We start from the raw sequence: 23,982 nt of genomic DNA on the forward strand, positions 1-23,982 counted from the left end.
CTGACAAAAGTATCCCCTGATGGATTGGGAGCCCGCCCTTGACCTTGAACCCCGGCCCGCTCTGCAACCTCGACTTCCCAAGACATCTCCGAAGACTCGGGGTGACAGCGGCGGCACTCACCCCCTCGCCCCGACCCTGCGCCCAGGGATCACCAGCAGAGGCGCCAGAGCGCGCGCAGGCGCCGGACCCGGCCTCGCCGCCAATCAGATCGCAGCGCCCAGAGCCGCGCCGGCCTTGGGCCCCGCACCTGGCGGCCAATCACAGATCGCAGCGGGCGCGCGTGCGGAGGCGGCGGCGGCGGCGGCGGCGGCGGCGCCTGGGCCCTGAGGAGGCGTCGTCCCCTCAGGCTTCGCCTGGGGAGCACCTCGGGGCGGTGCGCCTCCGGCTGCTCCGCGACCGCCGCGGACAGGGGCCGGTAAGGACGGGGGCGTGGCGCGGCCATAGTGTGTTTCCAGAGGGGAGATGGGAGGGATTCCGCGGCTGCAGTCTCGCGGGCGGCTCCGCTCCCGGTCTCGCCCTGCCGGAGAGGCCTGTCCCTGCGCCGCGGCCTCTGAAGGGAGTGTCGGGTGAGCGGCCCCCGCCGCGTCCTGCGACCCCGGGTGCGCACACCCCCTCCCCCGATCTTGGCGGGCGCCTTTCAGGAGGCCTCCCCTCCCCCACGCGGGCGGGGCGCCCCATCCCCCAGGCCCGGGCCCGGCCTCGGCGTCCTGGAGAAGGGGCCTGCCCTGCTTCCTGACACCCTCCCCGCGCGCGGCCCACCTCGCCCGCCCCGCCGGGGTCGCTTCTGGAACTCAGCGCGTTTAAACCTCGCAAGCCAGCCCTCTCCCCGTTCTGGACGTCTGTGGCCCAGACCCTTTCAAGGGGATTCAAGCATTTTCAAATTCATTTATTGCTCTCTTGCCTCCCGCAGCGCCTTAGTTTTCTTGTGTGCTGTGTCTCTGCCTGGACTCTCTCTCAGACCCTTGCACGCTAACGAAGGCCCCCTGACAGCCAGGACCCAGGGTGCTTGCCAGGCTTTGGATTTGGGCGGTTGGCAGGCACAGTGCTTTCTTTACGGAGAGAGGGTAGATGGGAGGAACAGGTGTGGGAGAAAGGAACCCAGTTTTCTTTTCTGGTTAAGTGTGAGATGGTTCAGACACATCCAGATGGCAGTGTCAGATAGTCAGTGGGACGTAAAGTGTTCCTGTAACATGGAAGTAACCCTAACCCTCCCTTCTGGTTGCCTCAAGGATGTGACCTTCTGCCTGGAGTAGCTCAAGTTCTTAGAAGTTTCAGTGCACGCCTGAGGTAAGATGAAAGGTCTTTGTAATAACGGCCAAGATTGTGTCTTTTTTCTTCAGGATCGTGGATTTTAAGCTATGTGAAACTGACTTTCTTTTTCCTTTACTCTGGCAGGAGGCTAAAATGGGTTGATACACATACCTAAGATTTCAGCTAAGGTAGTAAAGTATTAAAGTGGTTCCTTCAGGGTAATGTGTATTGGTTAAGAATGGTGACATAGAGTTAGTTTTGTTCATTTCTATGCCCTTCTCCTTGAGGGCTTTATTTCATGAAATAATTGAATGTGATTGGGTAGGGGAGGCCATACGAATTCATTTCATGCCAGTAGGCACAACAATAAGTAAGCTGTAGGCCCAGGAACTTGTGTATATAGCTCAGTGAGACCCATTATATAGTTAGTTATCTATTGCTGTGTAACACATTGTCTCAAAACTTAATAATTTAAGAAATGTTTATTTCGCCGTTTGTCATAGCCTAGGATGTAGCTGGGTGATTCTGGCTCAGGGTATCTTAGGAGGTTGTAGTGAAGCTTTTGGCTGGATTGGCAGTCTCTCAAGACTTGACTTTTGTTGGATGATCCATGTCTAAGCGTTCTCACCTGACTTTTAGCAAGGGGATCACTTCTTCACTCTGGATCTCTCTACGGAGCTGCTCACGTCACGGCAGCTGGCTTCCCTCAGAGTGAGTGATTCAAGAGAAACCTTGTACCCAAGATGAAGTACAGAGCCTTTTAAAGAAGTTACATACCATGACTTCTGTATTTGCTTAGTCACATAGGCTAACCCTGTGATGGTGTGGGAGAGGACTACACAAGAGTGTGAATAAGTAACAGGAGGCAAGATTCACTTGGGGCCATCTTGGAGGGTGGCTCCCATACCCGTTTGTTTATCCACCATTCCAACTCTTCTCCATATTCACCTGTCATTATGAGTGAATTATTTGGGTCCAGGCTAAGGGCAAAACCTCCCCTTGTGTGCTAAATCCAAGCAGTTTTTGTTTATTCAGGAATATTGTTCGAGCAAGTCTCCTCTTTGTCCTGGGTTAAGTTTTCTGTTTCTCTGGATCATTCTCATCAGCAAACAGACTGATTGTAATATTACCTTTCATTAAAAAATCCATCTTTTGATTGCACATCCCTCATCTGCTTATTTTATTTCATATTTTCATTATAGGAAAATTTCTCCAGAGTTGTCCATATTTGCTTCCTCCAGTTTTCCCATTCTTCTCTAAATCCACTCTTGTCAGGGTCACCAGTGAATTTCATATTGCTCAATCCAATGGTCAATTTTTAGTTTTTAATTTATGTGATCTATTGGCAGTATTTATCAGTCGTTCATTTCCTCTTCCCTGAAAATAACTTTTCATTTGGATTGCAGCATGCTTCTTTTTCTCCATTCTCCTTTACCACCTCCCCACCCCCACCCCCACCACAGTTGGCTGTAAGTAACTGTTCCCTTTTCATATCCTTTTCTGCTTTCTTCTCATGTTCCTGACCTCTAACCAATGGAATGCCTGAGGGCTTGGATATCAGACCTCTTTCCCTAGATGATCTCATTCAGTCTTGTGTTTTAAATAACATTATATGCCAAAGGCTCTAAAATCTGTGTACTTAGCCCAGGTCATTCTCTGAGTTCTGTCTCATATTTACCTGCTCAGCATCACCCCTTATATGTGTCATCCTCTTCTTCACATCTCAAATCCAGTCAGTCTGTCAACAAATCTTGTGGGCCTTCAAGATTTTGATCTAGAACCTGACCCCATCTCAGTACCTTTGTCTCCTAGTACAGTCATTTTTTTTTTGTTTCTATTAATTCAGTAGTCTTTTAACATGATTTCCTTCTTCCAGGAGCAGCAGAGTGATCCTGTTGAAATGAAAGATCATATCACTCCTCACTCAAAACCTCCCAGTGACCTGTCACAGAGTAAAAACCAAAGAACTTAGAATGGACTACATTAACGTACTACAATGAACTAATTTTTGATCTCATTTCCTTCACATTGGCTTGCTTATTATGTTAGCCTCTTGACCGGTCCTTAAATTTGGTAAACAAGCTCTTGTCTCGGAACCTTTGTATTTGCTCTTCTTTCTGCTGGAGAATTCTTTCTTAGATCTCCATAACCATGCCATACAGATACCAGCCTGCCTCCATACTACCTGGCCCATTTCCTGCTTTATTTTCTCTGTAGTATTTATAACCATTTGAAATTTTATGCATATGTATATACACATATAACATAACATTTTATGTGTTTTTTGTTACTTTATTTACATATCAAAATATGTAATGTGTGATACTGTAATATTATATGTATATATTTTTTAAATGTATTTCCCAGTTATGTCTGTTGCAGTGTCAGCTCCTTGAAGAAAGGGTCTTTGTTTCAATCGCTACTGTGTCTCCAGTACCGAGACCAGTACCTGGCACATGGTAGGCTCACCAAACACTCACTAATACTCAGATTCCTTACAAACACCCATCTTGATCCTTCTCCCTCCCCCTTTCTCTGTGGTTAGGAGGCTGTCAGACCTGTGCAGTTATCATTCTGTTCCTGTGTCATTTCTTTGTTTCTTAGTCTTTTGTGAATAGGGGTATGTTCTAATTCTACTGATTTGGTATGCTTTATAGTTGCAGTTCATCCAAAATTGTGAACATCAGGACATTGCCAATATTATATGTATGACCACACATAGAACCTTTTAGGGTGATCTTTCCATAGAATAACAATTTCTCCCTAATTTCTTAGGGAAAAAAAGAAAGAAAAAAGAAAAATTCCCCCCTCCTCCTTTCTTTGGACCCAGGAATTCTGATACAGCAATATTATGTTAGGGTCAATTTGATATGAAAAAAAGAATAGAAGCTTTCTTCATCTTTTGGTTTCATAACACTGAAAAAATTGGAACACAAGTTATCTTAACCTTATCCTTTGTAAGTTCCTTATGTGTCAATGACAAGTGTTCCTAGATGCATTCCTTATTCTTTCCTTTAAATGTATAAATCAGTCATTTGAGTAACACTGAATAATAGAGTTCTGAGAGTTCAGCTTAAGCATTAGTATTGTATATATTTGAAAACAAAATATGGATGCTCTGTGGAAGTCTTACCAGTATTATTTTCCCTGGGAGCTTCCCAATAGCAGGGAGATACATGTTATATAGCGATTCATGATAGGGCCCACCTGGCGTGCATAGAATTTGCTCTCCACTTTCACAACGTCCAGTTTCCTTATAATTAGGTTGACTAATTTATCACCCAAACGGGGATGTTTTTAAGAGTGAAAAGTGGCACTTTAAAAAAATACATAGGGACAACAGGTCAAACTGGATTGCCCTGGTCAAATTAGGATATTTAGCAATCCTAATAATAAAGTCGGTGTTCTAAGTCCTTAGTATCAGGGTAATGTCCACTCTACAAGAAGATATCCATTCATCCCTGGGAAGGTATACCTCCCACTACATATTTGTACATTGGCTCTGTGATACTAGTTTACCTCTTTTTCTTGGCTAGATTAGTTTGCATTATTACCATAATCCTAATTACCTGACTCTTGTTACATGAATGGAGTCTGGTTAGGGGCTTTGAAAATTTAGTATCACTTGTTAGGATGTGGGGGTCACACCAGCCTATTGCTAGGAATTTTTTTTCTTTGAGATATAATTCACATACTATACAATTTACTCCATAGAGTGCAAAATTGAATGGTTTTTAGTATATTCACAAAATTGTGCAGTCTTTACTGCTACCTAATTCAAGAACATTTTATCAACCCTAAAGCCCTGTGTTAGTTTCCTGTGGCTACTATAACCAACTGCCACAAGCTTGGTGGATTAAAACAACAAAAATTTATTCCCTCTCACTTCTGGAGGCCTAAATCAAGGTGTTGGCAGGGCCATGCTACCCTTGACACTCTAGGGGAGAATCCAGTGCTGGCCTCTTTCAGTTGGCAGTCTTTGGCTTGTGGCCATGTCACTCCAGTCTTTTTAGAATGCTTTCTTCTGGTGTATGTGTGAAATCTCCTTCTGCCTCTCTTTTAAGGATATTTGTGGTGGTATTTTGGACCCATCTGTATAATCCAGGGTAATCTCCCCATCTCAAAGACCCTTTCCAAAGTTAGGTAACATATATGTGTTTCAGGGATTAGGATCTGATATTTTGGTGGGCCATTATTCAACCTACTACATTCCTCATTCTTTTTTCCTCCCAACCCTTGGCAACCAGTAGTTTGTCTCTATAGATTTACCCATTGTAGACATTTTATGAGAGGAGTCATACAGTATGTGACCTTTCTGTGTCTGGCTTTATTCACTAGCATGTTTTCAAGGTTCATCCATATCACACATATACAGCAGTACTTAATTAATTTTCATTGCTGAATAACATTCCATTGTATGGTTATGCCACAGTTTATCCATTTATCAGTTAATGGACATTTGGATTTTTTGCACTTTGTGGCTTTTATTTTTAATGCTGCTGTGAACATTGTTATGCAAATTTTTGTGTAGACTTATGTTTTCAATTATTTGGGGTATATACCTAGGAGTGAAATTGTTGGAATATATAACTCTGTATTTAATTTTTGAGGTGCTGTCGAACTGTTCTCCAAAGTGGCTGACCATTTTATAGCAGTTTTACCGGCAACACATGAGGATTCCAATTTCTCCACATTTCTCTGCAACACTTGTTAGTGTTCCTCTTTTTGATTATAACCAACCTAGTGTATGTGAAGTTGTATCTCATGATTTTGATTTACATTTCCCTAATGACTAATTGTGTTGAGCAGTATTTCTTGTGCTTATTGGCCATTTGCATATCTTTGATGAAATGTCTATTCATATTTTTTATTCATTTTTTTAAATACATTTTTTGGGGCGCGTGGGTGGCACAGTCGGTTAAGCGTCCGACTTCAGCCAGGTCACGATCTCGCGGTCCATGAGTTCGAGCCCCGCGTCAGGCTCTGGGCTGATGGCTCGGAGCCTGGAGCCTGTTTCCGATTCTGTGTCTCCCTCTCTCTCTGCCCCTCCCCCGTTCATGCTCTGTCTCTCTCTGTCCCAAAAATAAATAAACGTTGAAAAAAAATTTTTTTAAATACATTTTTTGTCGTAAAACAGGTAACATAAATTTTATCGTCTTAACCATTTAAGTGTTAAATATATGTGCATTGTATTTTTTTCATATTGTTTTAAAACCGATCTCTAGAACTTTCCATCTTACAAAATTGAAACTCTGTATCCATCCCATTAAATAACATACTTCTTTTGTCCCTCTTTCCCTAGACCCTGGTGTCCACCATTCTACTTTTTGTTTCTTTTCTGTTGCTTTGGCTCCTTTAGATACTTCATGTAAGTGAAATTGATACAGTATTTGTCTTTTTTGTGACTAGCTTTTTTCATTTAGCATAATGTCCTCAAGATTCATGGGTGTTGTCCTATGTGAAAGAATCACTTCTTATGGCTAGATAATATCCCATAGTATGTGTGTATCACATTTTTAAAATTCATTCATCAGTTGATGGACATTTGGGCTGCTGCCACCTTTTGGTTATCATGAACAGTGCTGCTGTGAACATGGGTGTGCAAGGATCTCTTCAAGATCCTGCTTTTCATTTCTTTTGGATGTGTATCCAGAAGTTCTATTTTAATTTTTTGAGGAACCTCTGTTGTTTTCCATAGCAGTTGTGCTATTTTACATTCCAATCACAGCATATAAGGATTCTACTTTTTTTGCATCCTTGGCAACAGTTATTTTTTCTTTTTTTTTTTTTTAACGTTTATTTATTTTTGAGACAGAGAGAGACAGAGCATGAACAGGGGAGGGGCAGAGAGAGAGGGAGACACAGAATCTGAAACAGGCTCCAGGCTCTGAGCTGTCAGCACAGAGCCCGACGCGGGGCTTGAACTCATGGACCGCGAGATCGTGACCTGAGCTGAAGTCAGCCGCTTAACCGACTGAGCCACCCAGGCGCCCCCTTTTTTTAAATGTTTATTTTTGAGAGAGAGAGACAGAGTGCAAGCAGGGAAGAGGCAGAGAGAAAAGGAAACACAAAATCTGAAGCAGGCTCCGAGCTGTCAGCACAGAGCCCTATGCGGGGCTCAAACTCATGAACTGCAAGATCATGACCTGAGCCGAAGTCGGATGCTTAACCAACTAAGCCACCCACGCGCAAAAGTTGTTATTTTCTGGTGTACTTGTTTATTTTTATATTTTTTGATAGTAGGCATTCTAAGGGGTGTAAAGTGATATATCATGGTGGTTTTGATTCACATTCCTCTGATTACTGGTATGTTGAACATCTTTTCATATACTTGGCCATTTGTTTATCATTTTTGGAGAAATTTCTATTTAATTCCCTTGCCCATTTTTTAAATTGAGTTGTCTTTTTACTCTAATGATAAAAGAAGTCTTTATGTATTGTGGATATAAGTCCCTTGTCACAAACAGGATTTACAAATATTTTCTTGCATTCTTTTTTTTTTTTTTTTTTAATGTTTATTTTTGAGAGAGACAGAGCATGAGGGAGGGAGGGGCAGAGAGAGAAGGATACACAGAATCTGAAGCAGGCTTCAGGTTCTGAGTTGTCACCACAGAGCCCAATGTGGGGCTCGAACTCACGAGCTGTGTGATCATGACCTGAACTAAAATCAGATGCTTAACCAGCTGAGCCACTCAGGCACCCCTATTTTCTCCAATTCTGTGGGCAGAATTTATATTTAGTTCTAATCTGTTTTATTTTTTGTGTATGGTGTGAGAAGAGGTCCAACTTCTTTCTTTTGCATATGGTTGTGTAGTTGTTCCAACATTTGTTGAAAAGACTTGTCTGTTCCCCACTTAATTATTTTGGTATTTTCGCTAAAAATCAGTTGACTGTTAGTGTCTGGGTTTATTTCTGGACTCCGAATTGTATTCCATTAATCTGTGTTTCTTTTTTTATTTATTTTATTTAAAAAAAAATTTTTTTTTTCTTCAGCGTTTTTATTTATTTTTGGGACAGAGAGAGACAGAGCATGAATGGGGGAGGGGCAGAGAGAGAGGGAGACACAGAATCGGAAACAGGCTCCAGGCTCCGAGCCATCAGCCCAGAGCCTGACGCGGGGCTCGAACTCATGGACCGCGAGATCGTGACCTGGCTGAAGTCGGACGCTTAACCGACTGCGCCACCCAGGCGCCCCTAATCTGTGTTTCTATCTGCATGTCAGTACCATATTCTTGATTATAGTAGCTTTGTAGTAAATTTTGAAATCAATGTGAAATTTTCAGTTCTTTTTTCAAGATTGTTTTGGCTCTTCTGAGTCTTTTGCATTTCTATATGAGTTTCAATTTCTGTGAAGAAGCCAGCTGGGGTTTTGATAGATCAGTAGTCTTGCCATCTTAACAGTATTAAGTCTTATCCATGAACATAGGATGTGTGCATTTACTTAGATCTTCTTTAATTGCCTCAGTAATATATTCAGTATAATTCAGTGTTTTCAGTATGAAAGTCATGCAATTTTTTTGGTAAACTTATTCTTAAGTATTTTATTCTTTTTAATGTTGAGTGTACATAGAACTGTTTACCTAATTTCAGTTCAAGGTGTTTATTGCTAGTGTATAGAAATATAATTGATTTTTTATATTGATCTTGTATCCTACAAGCTTGTTCAACTTGTTTATTAGTTCTAATACTTGTTTTGTAGATTTCCTATGGATTTTCTATATGTATAAAATCGTGTCTTCTCCAATATAGTTTTACTTCTTTTTTCAGTCTGAATGCCTTTTTACTTTTTTTTCTTGCCTAATGTCCCATTAAAGGACAATATAATATTGAATCAGAGTGGTAGATGTGGACACCCTTGTCCTGTTCCTGATCTGACAGGAGATGCTTTTAGTCTTTTTACCATGAAGTATGATGCTAGCTGTCGGGTTTTTACAGATGCCCTTTGTCTGAGTAAGAAAGTTCCTTTCTCTTTCCAATTGTTAAGTGCTTTTTTTTTTCTTCCCTCATGAAAGGGTGCTAGATTTTGTATTGTGCTTTTTTTGCAGGCAGATGTGGGTTTTTTGGCTTTTTTCTACTAAAATGGTATAATGTTGATTCATTTTCGTATAATAGACCAACTTTGCATTTCTTACGTAAATCTCAGTTGGTCATGGTCACAGTTCTTTTTATGTGTTATTGAATTGTGTTTGATAGTATTTTGTTAAGGAGTTTTACCTCTACTCATAAGAGATATTGGTATATAATGTTTTTTTGGTGTGTGAGATCTTTGTCTAATTTTGGTATGAGTAGTACTAGCCTCATAGAATGAGCTGGAAAGTTTACTCTCCTCTGCTAATTTTTGGAAGAGTTGAAGGATTAATGTTAATTTTTCTTGAATTGTTTTGGTAGAATTTACCAGGATAGTCATCTGATCTTGGATTTCTCTTTTGGGAATTTTTTTTTTTTTTTTGATTACTAACTCAGTCTCTATTTATTTTGGATCTATTCATATATTTTGAATCTATTCATATATTCTGGGTCAGTCCATATTTGTGGAGTCATCTGGGTCAGTTCGTACTTTTGGAGTCAGTTTGGTAATTTGTGTCTTTCTAGGAATTTGCGCATTTCATCAGGTTATCTAATTTGTTGGAAGAGAATTGTTTATAGTGTTCCCTTAGATTTTTTTTTTTAAATTTCTGTGTGGTTGGTAGTAATATCCTGTCTTTATTTAAAAAAAAATAATATGTTAAAAAAAAATAATATGTTGAGGGGCGCCTGGGTGGCTCACTTGGTTCAAGTGTCTGACTCTTGATTTCAGCTCAGGTCATGATCTCATGGTTTGTGAGTTTGAGCCCTGCATCAGGCTCTGTGCTAACAGTGCAGAGCCTGCTTGGGATTCTCTCTCCCCTTCTGTGTTCTGTGTCTGCCCTTCTTCTGCTCATGCACTTGCTCTGTCTCTCTCTCTTTCAAAAATAAATAAGCTAACTTAAAAAAAAATAATATATTGAGGTAAAATTTACATAGCATAAAATCAGTCATTTTGAAGTGAAAGATTGAGTGACATTTAGAGCACTCAGTGTCGTACATCTGCCGCCTATATCTAGTTCCAAAACATCTCAAACATTCCAAAGTAAAACTTTTTTTACCATTAAGCATTTTCTGTCAATTTTCCCTTCTATCCCCTGGTAACCACCAATCTGTTTTGATTCTATGGCCTTACTTATTCTGGATGTTTCCTGTAGATGAAATCATACAATATGTGAACTTTTCTGTTTGGCTTCTTTCACTTTGCATGTTCTTAGGGTTTATTCAGCACGTATCAATACTAAATTCCATTTATTGGGTATAATTGACATCTAACATATGTTTATGTCTCAGGTGTACAACATGATTTGATAGTTGTATAAATTGTGAAATGGTGCCCATAATAAGTATAGTTAACATCTGTCACCATACATAGTTAAAAATTTTTTTCTGTCTTGTGATAACTTTTAAAATCTACTCTCTTAGCAACTTTTAAATATGCAATATAGTATTATTGACTATAGTCACCATGTTGTACATTACATCTCCACAACTTACTTATTTTATAACTGGAAGTTTATACCTTTTGATCCCCTTCACCCATTTTGCCCCCCTCCCTTGTCTCTGGTAATTACCAGTCTGTTCTCTGTATCTGTGAGCTTGTTGTTGTTGTTAGTATTCCACATATCAGCGAGATAATATATTTATCTTTCTCTGTTTGAATTATTTCGCTTGGCATCATGCCTTCAGGTCTATCATGTCGCAGATGACAAGATTTCATTCATTTTTTTTTATGGCTGAATAATATTCCATTGTTTGTATATACCACATTTTTTTTCATCCACCAGTGGACACTTAGGTTGTTTCTGTATCTTGGCTATTGTAAATAATACAACAGTGAACCTGGAGGTGCTGTTATTCCCTTTATGATTCTAATATTCCAGTGTTTGTGTATACCGCATTTGTGTTATTTCCACCATTAAGTTATTGTGAATCGTGCTACTATAAGCATGCATGTACTTTACATGTGTTTGGGTACCTCTTTTCAAAAGATCTATATACCTGGAAGCAGACTTGTGGGGTCATATGATAATTCAGTGTTTAACTTTTTGAGGAACTGCCAAACTGTTTTCCACAGAAATCCTCTGATTTTTGCAAGCCTTTGGTTAATTTCCAGGATCCAAAAAGCTTGATTTGGACAATTTTTGCTATTGTTCTCTTTGCTTTTATGACAGAGGATATATTTGTAGTTTCTTATTCCACCATTTCCTATAGCCTCACTGTGTTGCTGGCATTTAACAAATTAACATTCTCTTTTTTTTTTTAAACTTCTCTTTTTAAATTTTTTTTTCAACGTTTTTTATTTATTTTTGGGACAGAGAGAGACAGAGCATGAACGGGGGAGGGGCAGAGAGAGAGGGAGACACAGAATCGGAAACAGGCTCCAGGCTCCGAGCCATCAGCCCAGAGCCTGACGCGGGGCTCGAACTCACAGACCGCGAGATCACGACCTGGCTGAAGTCGGACGCTCAACCGACTGCGCCACCCAGGCGCCCCTAAACTTCTCTTTTTTATGGCTGTCTGTAACCTCTGTTTAAATCATTTACCACTCATCTGATACTTCCAAACCCTTTCTAAACACTTAGTCTTAGAGAAAGAACTTCTGAACTAACCACCACTTTTAGGTTGAACTGCCATTCTGCTCATATCTACTTTGTGTATTCACTAAGATGTGTTTAACACTAACATCTTGGGATGAAAGGAAGAAAAAGGGAAAATGACTGAAAGTGCCTGACTGTAGTCATTCTCCTGAGTTCCAGGATTTCAAGGTTCTCACATTTGCTATAATAGTACACTTCAGGGATGCCTGTGTGGCTCAGTCGGTTAAGTGTCCAACTTCCGCTCGGGTCATGATCTCATGGTTCATGAGTTTGAGCCCTGCATCGGGCTCTGTGCTGACAACTCGGAGCCTGGAGCCTGCTTCGGATTCTGTGTCTCCCTCTTTATCTGTCCTTCCCCCACTCGTGTTCTCTCTCTCTGTCTCACTCAAAAATAAATAAACGTTAACAAAAATTTTTTAAAAATAGTAAACTTCATTAGTTCCTAGACTTGAAGAAAATTGGCTGTTCCTCATATTTGAACATTTCCTACACCTTCTCTCAGCCCACCATCCTTTGTTGAATTTATATCTAACTCCTAGAAAATCATTTTCCTTTAACGAATATTTAAGACTTACATGCCAGGACTGCTCTAGGACTTTGGGAGAAATCAGTGAACAGACAGATAAAAACAAAGAAAACAAGCTAAAAACAAAACAGAACTTTTCCAGTGGAAAGAACTGCGAGTCCAATGGAGAAAGAAAGGTAGTGAATATAATAAATACGTTCTTTGGTGATATAGAATGTGATGTTATGAAATCAGGAAGAATATAATAGAGCAGAGTCATAGGATCGAATGTTGGGTAGGTAGGAGTGTTGTACTTTTAGTTTTGGTGATCAGAACAAGTCTTACGGTAAAGATAAGTTTGGACGTGGACTTAAAGGAGATAGAACTGTTAGCCATGAGGATATCTGGGAGATAAGAGTTCCAGGCAGAAACTGAAGGGAGCAGCAGAGAAGCCACTGTGGCTGGATTGGAGTGAATGAGTGTTAGAATAATGGGAAAAGAGGTCAGAGAGATAGAGTGGAAATTGGTATTGAAGGTCTATAAATTATTGATTTTTCTGAGTCCAGTCTATAGAAATAATCATGTCTTTTGATAAAGAACCACCTTAGCTTAATAGTTGTTCCCTTCCTGGACTCCCAAGCTAGGTTAGACCCCATTTTTACACTCCTCCAACTATTGTGAGCTTATTTATGGACAAATATTTATGAAAAAAATTTTTTATTTTTATTCATTGCCCTAAAGTGAAATGTAAATGTCTACTGCAGTTTTAAGGATCCTGTGAGCCTCTCATTTCTTCTAAGGATCTGTGTTTAATGGGCATTAAATTTTAAGGCAGCAGATGTGTGGGATCAGTGGAAGAGAAGGAAAGAAGATTGGTGGGGAAGAGACATGAGTGCCGTGGGTGGGGAAAGAATAGGGGTAGGAATTTGGAGGAGCACTAGTGGGGTGAAAAGAGTCAGGAGCAAGGGAAGATGGTGAGGATAGGTAGCAGAGGAGTCCTGTTAGTCTGATCTCAAGAAGGTTCTCAAGAAAGACTGGTGCCTTAAAAAAGCTGGTGTGTGGCTATAACAAAGATCCACTAAAAGGGCTGTTGTTAAAATTCATAGGAATAACCTAGGAGATGAGTTATCTATCACCTACTGCTTTCTCCGCTATCTTTGGCATGAAATCTTCTTATTAACTCCTACAGCTTTTGGCAGCTTCCTTGATGGGGGATATGAAGTGATTTTTGAGGATTAACTCGTTAGATGTAGTAGGTCTTTGGCATGTCCAGCTTTCCTACCCCAGTATCTTAAGTTTCTAAATAGAAAATAAGGACACCAGAAGAGAAATGATAAGAAAATTCCCATTGTCTAATGTAATTCTTATTCTAAATGAACTCATTCATTAGTTTATTCACTTTAGGTCTGATTCTTTCTCTTAACTTTTCATCTCGAATGATTGGAAAGTTAATCAGCATGGTCAACAGCTAAAACTCCTTCCAAGATCAGTTGGGTGGAAAGTCTGGCATTGTTACTGGAACCTAGTTTATTTTTACTTTTTTTAAACAATAGGATTTGATTTCTCATAGTTTTGGAGGCTGGAAAATTCAAGATCAAGGTGCCAGCTGATTGGCTTCCCTCCTTCTGGCTTGCAGATGGCCACCTTCTCACTCTGTCTTCAGACAGTGGATGGGAGATAAAGAAGAAGCAAGTTCTCTAATAGCTCTCTTCTTGGCGCTAATCTCATTATGAGGGCCCCACCCTCATGATTTATCTAAACTTAATTATCTCCTGAAGTTCGCATCTCCAGAAACCATCACACTGGGGGGTTAAGACTTCAACATAGAAATTTTGGAGGGACACAGTTCAGCATGTAGCATAACCTAAAATGTATTCTCTAGAATTGGAGGAATCATTTAACATGTAGGAATAATGAAGTGATATAATTACAGAGGTGTTTTAAGATTCATCTAGTGGTGGTATGGAATTGGTCATAATTTGAAGGACAGAGAGACCAGACAATTTGGAGCCTAGTGCAGATGTAAAAACATGAAGTAACCAGTGGACCTAAACATAGAAATTGTGGGGAGGTGCTTTAATAAGAATGGAAATGAAAGGTAGTTAGAAAGACTAATGCTTTAAAAGTTATTTAGAACCACTTAGAAGAAGTTTCTTTGAGTAATTTGATGGAGGTTGGGGAGGTTTGAACAGTTTTTATAAAATACAAGGAGAATAAAAATGAATCCAGTGAGACTCTTTGATTCTTAGGGACTAAGCAATTAATAGCAACATCACCAGAAATTCAGACATGAATTAAGTCAGAGTTCTCATGGGGAGAACGCAGAACTAGAATTCAGGAATCATGAATTTTAGTGCTGTCTCCAGACCTTACTTTAAGGTAACTTTAAGTAAAAGTATAAACTTTTCTAGGCTTTATTTTTTATTTATTTATTTTTTAAATTTTTATTTACTTCTTTTGAGAGAGAGAGCAAGCCTGGGAGGGGCAGAGAGAGAGAGATACACACAGAACCCGAAGTAGGCTCCAGGCTATGAGCTGTCAGCACAGAGCCTCACATGGGCCTCAAACTCATGAATGGTGCAGTCATGACCTAAGCCCAAGTTGGATGCTTAACCAACTGAGCCATGCAGGCATCCCTCCCATAAGAACATTTTTGATTGGACATGTAGGGATTGCTACTGTCATCTAGTAAGTAGAGGTCAGGGATACTACTAAACATCCTAAATGCATGCAACAGCACTCCTCTCCCCCACAAAGAATTATCTGGTCCAGACATGTTAGTGGTGCTTAGGTTGAGAAACACTGGATTAGGTGGCATTATCCTGGAGTTAGATGATTGAAGTTGAATATAGACATACCAAACCAATTTTCATTGATTAAAGAGCAGTGCTTTCAAACTTCTATGTTTTCTTGCATTAGTATATCTCCTAATTACATACTTGGTCTCAGTTTTAAGAAATTAAGAAGTTGTGGGCGCCTGGGTGGCTCTGTTGGTTGAGCTTCCGACTTTGGCTCAGGTCATGATCTCACAGATAGTGGGTTCTAGCCCTGCGTTGGGCTCTGTGCTGACAGCTGAGAGCCTGCTTTGAATCCTCTGTCTCCCTCTCTCTCTGTCCCTCCCCTACTTGCACTCTGTCTCTCTCTCTCAAAAATAAACATAAAAAAAAGAAATTAAGAAATTGTAATCACTATTCATGACACACTAGACTGTAAGCTTCATGCATTCATCACTTTTCTTCTTAGTACTTGGTAGTGTCAGACCAGACCAGGTTGGGCAAGCAAAATATAATTGTGAAATAAGTGTAGAAAAGAATAAGTAATTTTTATTCTACTTAATATTCTACTTCCTTTTTGACTTATTTCCAAGTGGGTATACACATTTCAAGATTAAATATCTATGTGTTCCAAAATTATATGCTGATGTGCTGATTAAGTTAATGAGAGGTACATGACATATATTAGATGCCAATTTAATTTTTATAGATTGGATTTGAAGTGTCCATATTGGGCTACAATGAATTCTGACATTATGTTTTCAGAAGTTGGTGAGTTTATGAATCATAATTTAAAACCAGTGTTTTTCAAACCACTGGTAGTGAGCCATTGATGAGTCATAATTGATTTTGTGGGTCATGGTCAATTAAAAAAAATAGAAAATATTAGAATAAGCATTCCATTTAGTAAAACAATTATTATTTATATGTGTGTAGTGAGATTCTGTATACATTGTTTTTTTATTTTTTTTACTATGGGTTGTGAGGAAAAAATGTTTGTAAAAAGCTAGCAGTTTTCAATCCTTCATTGGCCCACAGAATATCTAACATGGACAAGGCTCTCAAACTAAATCATAGAAAATGTGGAAGTAATGGAGTACATACAGTCTGTTCTACCAAAAAGGTTCTTGTTAATGAAAGTTACCATTAACTCATTTAACAAATTCTGTATTTGTTGAACTCCCATGTTGTATCAGGTACTGTTCTTTGTGCTGGGGGTACAGTAGTCAACAAAAGACCATCCCTGTCCTTTGGTGTTTACATTCTACTGGGTAGGGAGTAGAAAAGAATCAAGATGGATAAAGTTAATAATGTGTTAGATGGTGATAAGGACTTGAAGGTGAGGGGAATGGAAGAGAGATTGGGAATGTGAATTAGCAGCTGGTTGGATCATTTGAGAACTTCTTTGAGAAGACTTGGAACAGAAGTCTGAAGATGGTGAGGAGCTAGCCATGCAGGTATCTGGGTGATGAGCATGCATATTAGAAGGACAGCAAATGAAAGGCTCTAAGCTCAAGGTAAAGTGTTTAATATGTTTAAGAAAAAGCAAGGTGGTTAGTGTGGTTAGAGTGAGTAGATAGGGGAGAGGAGTAGGACATAACTACAGGAGCAGTATATAGGATTGGAAGCATGGTTTTACAGGCATTGGAAGCACTTGGCCTTTTACTGAGCAAACCAGAAAGCCATTGGAGTTTTTTTTTTTTTAATTTTTTTTTTTTAACATTTATTTATTTTTGAGACAGAGAGAGACAGAGCATGAACGGGGGAGGGTCAGAGAGAGGGAGACACAGAATCTGAAACAGGCTCCAGGCTCTGAGCTGTCAGCACAGAGCCCGACGCGGGGCTTGAACTCACGGACCGTGAGATCATGACCTGAGCTGAAGTCGGCCGCTTAACCGACTGAGCCACCTAGGCGCCCCGCCATTGGAGCGTTTTGAGCTGAGCAGTGATATAATCTGATTGAACAGAATCATTTTGCCTGCCATGTGGAGAAGAGACTTCAGTGGGGAAGTCAGGATTAGAGGGATAAATTTAGGACACATCAGTGAACAGACTATAAGGCCTTGAGGTGGGATGAGGTTATCAAGAGAGTTCATTCCTAATTTGCTAAAGCATGTGATAAGCATTTGACACTGAATTCTACAATTTGTTGATTGTGTGTAGGTCCTCCTACTCTGTTCTTTGAATTTGACACTTCTGTATTAATATTTATAAAGTTAGTATGTATGAATCAATTGAGATGTTCATTTAATATAAACTTTTCTTCAATTCTGCTACAAAAAAAGGTGCGATTGAATGGTTGATGCTTTTTAAAACGAGCTATTGCCTTAAGTCAAAGAAGTAAGAACTTTTTGTTTTTTTAAGTTTTTTTTTATTCAGTTTTTTTTTTTTTTTTTTTTTTTTTTTTTTTGGTAATCTCTATAGCCAGTGTTAGAACTCATGACCACAGGATCAAGAGTTGTGTGCTCCACTGACTGAGCCAGCTGGGCACCCCAGAAATAAGAACTTTTGCCTTTAGGATACAGAAACACATTTAAAAGTTTTGAACTTGCCAAAGAAAGATGCAGCTGGTTTATTATGGCTGACTTAGAATTTCAGCTTAATTCTTTTCTGACTCCAAAGCCCGTGTTTCTATACACTGCAGAGTGGTGCCTTTATAAAGTAGTGTATCCTTTGCATGTGATTTTATCTAGAGATTAGTTATTAGAAGTTTTTCCTCTTTTTTAAATAGAAGAAATCATAATGAGCAAAGCTGTGATTCTGGAGCTGCACAGACTTATAACAGTAGCTTTTAAGCTGTAATTTATCCTTTGAGTCTTAATGTCCTTTTCTATAAAATCAGAGTGTTTATAACTACCTTAGGGTTTTGGAGAGAAATAAGGTAATGAATTTTTCTGTACTTACTGATGTGTAGTATGTTTGTACTTAGGTGGCAATTTATATAAAGAAAACACTGGGACTTGAGGCCACACCTTCAAGAATAAAAAAAAAAAATTAGAAAATGGAACAACCATGTATATTATGTGAGGAAGAACAAGAGCCAGAACCGCAGCAGAACATAGAAGAAACCAAACAGGTAGATGATGAAGATGGTGAGCTGATCTTTGTTGGGGTAGAACATGTAAATGACGATGCTGAGCTGATCTTTGTTGGGGTGACTTCAAATTCAAAACCAGTCGTTTCAAACATTTTGAACAGAGTCACCCCAGGTTCATGTTCAAGGAGAAAAAAGTATGGTCACCTCAGAAAAGGTACTACTTGCAAATTGCAGCCTATAAGTCATGTGACCCCTGTATCAGAAGCAGTGACTGCCTTGCCTGTTTCTGAATCTGAATCAAGATCAACAGAAAGTCCTATTATTATTGAGCCTTTGTCTAAACCTGATTATAAAAGTAATTCACCACAAGTCGTGCCTAATAGCTCTTCAGAGTTATGTTCTCCTTTGATTACATTCACAAATTCATTGCAGCATCCAGGTGGAGCAGCACTTTCTGTAGGAGGTATGAATAAAAGTCCTTGCATATCAAAGCAACTTTCTACTGCTGAAGTAAACAATGTAAATCCCAAAAGGCTTAAACTCAGTGATGGAATCATAGGGGGACATGCTTCAGCTTTGTCCCCTTCAGGTATCTTTCATACAGTGACTGCTGAGCAAAGCACACCCTCAAACAGTGTTCATACCTCATTAAGCCATGTTCAGAATGGAGCACCTTTTCCAACAGCTTTTCCAAAGGACAGTGTTCATTTCAACCCTGCAGATCCTGTTAAGGAAAATAGACAAGCAAAAACAGATTTTTTGAGACTAGCAAGTCAAAACCAGGTTGTTGATCCCAAGAAAGGAAGTCTGGTCATGTTACTTCGTGACTTTTATTATGGGCAGCATAAAGGAGATGGACAGCCAGAACAGAAGACTCACACAACCTTTAAATGCCTCAGCTGCTTGAAAGTTCTAAAGAATGTCAAGTTTATGAATCACATGAAACACCATTTGGAACTTGAGAAGCAGAGGGGTGACAGCTGGGAAAGTTACACCACCTGCCAGCACTGCCACCGACAGTTTCCCACTCCCTTCCAGCTGCAATGCCATATTGAAAGTGTACACACTACCCAGGAGCCCTCCACTGTCTGTAGAATTTGTGAATTGTCATTCAAAACAGACCAAATTCTCTTACAGCACATGAAGGACAATCATAAGCCTGGTGAAATGCCCTATGTGTGCCAGGTTTGCAATTACAGATCATCAGCCTTTGCTGATGTGGAAACACATTTCAGAACTTGCCATGAAAACACTAAGAACTTGCTCTGTCCATTCTGTCTCAAAATTTTCAAAACTGCAACACCATACATGTGTCATTATAGGGGACACTGGGAAAAGAGTGTTCACCACTGTTCCAAATGCCGGCTACAGTTTTTAACTTTCAAGGAGAAAATGGAGCACAAGACCCAGTGTCATCAAATGTTTAAGAAGCCTAAGCAACTGGAAGGATTGCCTCCTGAAACAAAAGTTGTTATTCAAGTGTCACTGGGACCTCTTCACCCAGAATCATTGGAAGTAGCATCCATTACTGTGAGCACATCAGATTCTGAACCATCACCCCCCAGGTCTAAGAGTAAAGTTTCCAAAAAACCTCGTTAATTCTAGTTTCAGTAAATCTAAAGCAGGTATTTCAATCAAAGTCAAAAACCCTATAAAAATAAAAAATATAAACCATACATTATTCAGTAGCATCAAACATAGTGAAACCAATGAGTTATTTATGAGTTTCTTTTTAAATTCATGAAATACAGTACTGTCTGATATGAATTTGAGATGTTATTTAAAATATATTACCTGGCTTTCGTGTAACTGTATCTGGCTTAACATATAAAAGGTGTTTTGTGTGTGTATGTGTGTGTGAGAGAAAAAAAGTGGAAACCTATTTATTTTGATATTTCATGTTACTTGTAAGTTTGAAAGCTCTAGAGTTCTTTAAGTACTTAATTTTATTTTCAACTTTTTCCATGTCTTGAGGATTTCAATATTAACTCTAGTCAGACTGATATGACTTTGTTACAACGTAGACTGTTACAACATGGTCCCATTTGCTGCTGAGCCCCTATAAGTGTCTCTCTTGTGCTGGTTTAAAATAATCGGTCTCTGAGAGCATGAGGGTGAAGTTGAAGAAGGTATGTCATGAATGGGAATCAGAAACTGGAAGATTAGTCAGTGGAGACTCCTTGTTCTGGTTGAGGGAGAGGCATGCCAGTGCGCGCGCGCACACGCGTGCACACACACACACACACACACGCGCGCGCGCACACACGCACACACATACACACTCGCTCACTCCAGTCTGGGAGCCAAGGCAGAAAGAAAGAACAGTCTCAGAGTGTCTTCCTAGCACAAGAACATCCAAGGAAGCAAAAGTATTAAAATAAAACGCGGATGTTTGGCAAGGGGCTCCTGCAGACATGAAATAATTACTGTGTGTCAGTTGGCTTCAAATGGAGAAGAAGGGGTAATGAATAGATTGGGGGCTAGAGTCTGAAGCTCCAGTTGAGTGATCCAAAGAGTTTGTTCTCGTCTGGCTGGCCTTTGGTCGGAATAAATTAGCCATATACCTCTCAGCTGCAGCAGTACAGCAAATAAAGTTTCCCCAGGGAAAGAAGCCCAGACATCCATAGTTTGAACTGCACTAGACCCATAGTTTGAATTGAAAAGAGCTAAACAAATGGTATCTACCTAGTTCAAGGACTGGGCTAAATTTAGCTCTCTTACTATTAAGTTGGAATGGGAGTTGCCCAAGAATAGTAAGTACAGTGGATAAAAGTAGTAACCCATGGTGACTGAGTAAAATTAAACCCAGTATAGGGCTTTTCCTGGTATTTTCCCATGTACATGTATCTTACCCCTGTTGAACATGTGAAATTTGCAAGTTTGTAACTTGCCTTGGACATGAATGTATTACAGCTAACAGTTACTCTCTTGTGTGTATAGTTTCCCTTTTTATCAAACTAATGTGAGTTTGGGACATCCTTGCCACACTCTTATGTGCAAGAAATGTCCCATTAATTTCATTAAGTATTACGTTTTAGAGTTCCTGTCCTTCAGCTGGCTAACTGCCTAATCTGTGACTATACTGTGAACCTTTTCCCTTTGCCATTTCCAAGGACTCTTATGTAACTGGAGTGCCATCTGAGTATTGGTTCCTGAACATCAACACCCTTGACTACTTCTGTGGGTTCCCAGGATTGAGTGTCCCTGGGCATTTTCCAGTGCTGTCCCTTCTTTCTTCCACCTCTGACTCAGGTACCTACAAGCCTCTGTGCACCACTTAAGGAACCTAGGATGCTGTCTATAGACCTGAGCTGGGAGAAGTCTTTCCTGTTTTCTGTTGCTTTCTCCTCTTTCAACGCATCTTATCTCTCCTCCCTCTTCCCTCCTCAGTCTTGTTAAATTCCCTAAGCTTTACAAAAAGCTGGGAATGGTTAGTCATCAGGGGCTTTGCATCCCTTCTAGAATTGGGGAGGAAGGACTACAGATAACAAAGTAGTTGTGAGTATACTGTCCATGTTTTAGAGAACTTCCTGAGTGTAGATTCTGTTGTATTTATTTGCTCAATGATTGATTGATTTGCACTTTGAACATTTTACTAGGCCTTTTCATTTAGTTTGCTTGGGCCGAGGCACTTTGTTAATATTTCAGCCTGAACCTGTTTTAGGTGGAGAGAGAAGGAGAGAGAGAGAGAGAGAGAGAGAGAGAGAGAGAGAGAGAGAGTGTGCGTGTGTGTGCGTGTGCACGCACAGTTGTTCTAGTCTCAGGTGGAAACTTCTGTGTATAAATAGATATGCAGACCTCTGCATACTTGTCTCCCTTGTTCTGTTCGTATAACAAATTCTGTTTTTGAAAACAGTAAAAATATGAAATGTTTTAGTTCTTTGTTTTTGTGGTTGCTTGGTATTATCAACACTGTTAACTGTTGTTTGCTATTTAACTAAAGTATGCCCCTAAGGAGTACAAATTGTTATTTATTGCCAACTACAGGTTGAGTGATACGACCCCTGTCTACCTCCTCTTGCTCTTCCATTCTCTGCCATGCTACTCTACCATTTTCCCCACTGGTGCACTGTTTTTGACACATTGGCCTTGTTTTTTTTTCAAGCAAATCATATTTTTTCCTGTTCCAAAGACTTTGCAATTGTTGCTTTCTTTCTTAGAATGCTCATCTCCTAAGCCTGCATGACTTGCTACCTCGCTTAATTGTTTGACACTTCCTTTAGTTTATTGAGCTTCACCAGTGTTCTTAAAAGATACTGACAATGAAATGATACCTTTTTCCTCCTCCCTGCTAAAGGCACTTTAAGCCTCCCCACTCCTTCTTTCCTCTCCAATCTGGTTAAATTTCCTAGGTTTTCACAAAAAGCTAGGAAGAGATAATCATCAAAAGCTTTGCTTACCTTAGAATTGAGCTAGCTTGAGTCAATTTCTGTGCCTGCAACCAAAAGACAATGAATATAGTGAGTTGAGTTCTTTCAGGAGCTTTCTCTGTTTTTCTATTGATACCTCTATATTTTTTTAAGGCAATGTCACTTTGTTTTGTTTACAAATATATTGAATATCTGTCAAGATTACTATTTTGTTATTGCCTTTTGTGAATTTCCATGTCTATTTTGCTTGCTTGTTCTTTCAGATAAAATTTATTATTTTGTTAATGTTGCCAAAAATTGTAAGTAAAATAGCAATTATAGTAATAAAATGCTTTTTTGAAAAAAAAAGTTTTCGTTATTTATCTTTTCACCAATAACATGGCATATTTTTAGTTTAAGTTAATTTTTATTTGATACCACTATGTACACTCTTTGCCTTCCTGCCAATTTTAATTATTTTTGACCATATTGCATTGGCCCGAACTTCCAAACAGTGATATGTAAATGAGCTTTCTTGTTCTTGGTTTTAGTGAGAAATGCTTTACCATTAAAGGTAATGCACATACTGCTTAATTTCTGTCTTTAGAATTTTTAAAGAAAATTGCTTAGTTTTATTGGATAGCTTACAATATCTATTGAGGCAATCATTTACATTTTCTTTACTAACCTAAGGTTTTGCTCAGCCTGATTCACACTTTTCTATCAGAAAGGTTTTGCTCAGCCTGATTCATACTTCTCTATTAGAAACCTTCCTTTCCTGAAGTAATATTTCCACTTGGGGTTGAATATTATCCTCTCTACTCAGAATCCCATTCCTTTTCTCATTTCTATTATTAAAACGTATTTCCTTTTCCCCTCATTAGATTTGCCACAGCTTTATCAATGTATCTGATTTACTCTTCCAAGGAACAACCCTTGATTTATTATCCCAACTAATTTTCTTTTGTTCCCTATTTTTTTTTAAAATTTTTTAAACGTTTATTTATTTTTGAGACAGAGACAGAGCATGAATGGGGGAGGGTCAGAGAGAGAGGGAGACACAGAATCAGAAGCAGGCTCTAGGCTCCGAGCCATCAGCCCAGAGCCCGATGCGGGGCTCGAACTCATGGACCGCAAGATCGTGACCTGAGTCAAAGTCCGACGCTTAACCGACTGAGCCACCCAGGCGACCCTCCCTATTTTTGTCTTGATTCATTAGACACCTCTATTTTCTTTAGGATTCTTCTTTTTTTTGTAAAGACACTTTAACAGCTTTATTTTTGTTTAATAAAGGATTTAAACTTTGCCTACCTTTGTTTACAGCTTTGAGTCTTAAATATTTTGATTCATACTTTAATTTTTATTAAAGTTTTCATTCTGTATACCTTTTTTGGTAAGTTA

General features: G+C 39.5%; 4 protein-coding genes and 1 gene segment (V, D, J or C); 1 reads left to right on the forward strand and 4 right to left on the reverse strand.

Annotated features, from left to right (window-relative positions):
- Nucleotides 1-23,982, reverse strand: part of LOC123381268 (immunoglobulin lambda-1 light chain-like) — a 670,720-nt gene that overhangs the window by 372,754 nt on the left and 273,984 nt on the right. The window lies entirely within an intron of this gene.
- LOC105260055 (immunoglobulin lambda-1 light chain-like) overlaps nt 1-23,982 on the reverse strand; it is a 512,144-nt gene that overhangs the window by 364,234 nt on the left and 123,928 nt on the right. The gene's annotated exons all lie outside the window — the stretch shown is intronic.
- The window catches only part of LOC109497182 (immunoglobulin lambda-1 light chain), a 638,912-nt gene that overhangs the window by 346,216 nt on the left and 268,714 nt on the right, over nt 1-23,982 (reverse strand). The gene's annotated exons all lie outside the window — the stretch shown is intronic.
- The window catches only part of LOC109496970, a 927,213-nt gene that overhangs the window by 333,353 nt on the left and 569,878 nt on the right, over nt 1-23,982 (reverse strand).
- ZNF280B (zinc finger protein 280B) lies at nt 275-23,175 on the forward strand. Of its 2 annotated transcripts, XM_023242166.2 has the most exons (3): nt 275-416; nt 1,231-1,288; nt 18,125-23,175. In XM_023242166.2, the coding sequence occupies exon 3, from the start codon at nt 18,197-18,199 to the stop codon at nt 19,829-19,831; it is 1,635 nt and encodes a 544-aa protein (XP_023097934.2). In that variant the 5' UTR covers nt 275-416; nt 1,231-1,288; nt 18,125-18,196; the 3' UTR covers nt 19,832-23,175. The 2 variants fall into 2 exon arrangements, with proteins under 2 accessions (XP_023097934.2, XP_023097936.2); XM_023242168.2 differs by lacking the exon at nt 1,231-1,288 and having other exon boundaries at nt 292-416.

This window comes from Felis catus, chromosome D3, assembly GCF_018350175.1.
Source record: "Felis catus isolate Fca126 chromosome D3, F.catus_Fca126_mat1.0, whole genome shotgun sequence".
NCBI lineage: Eukaryota > Metazoa > Chordata > Mammalia > Carnivora > Felidae > Felis > Felis catus.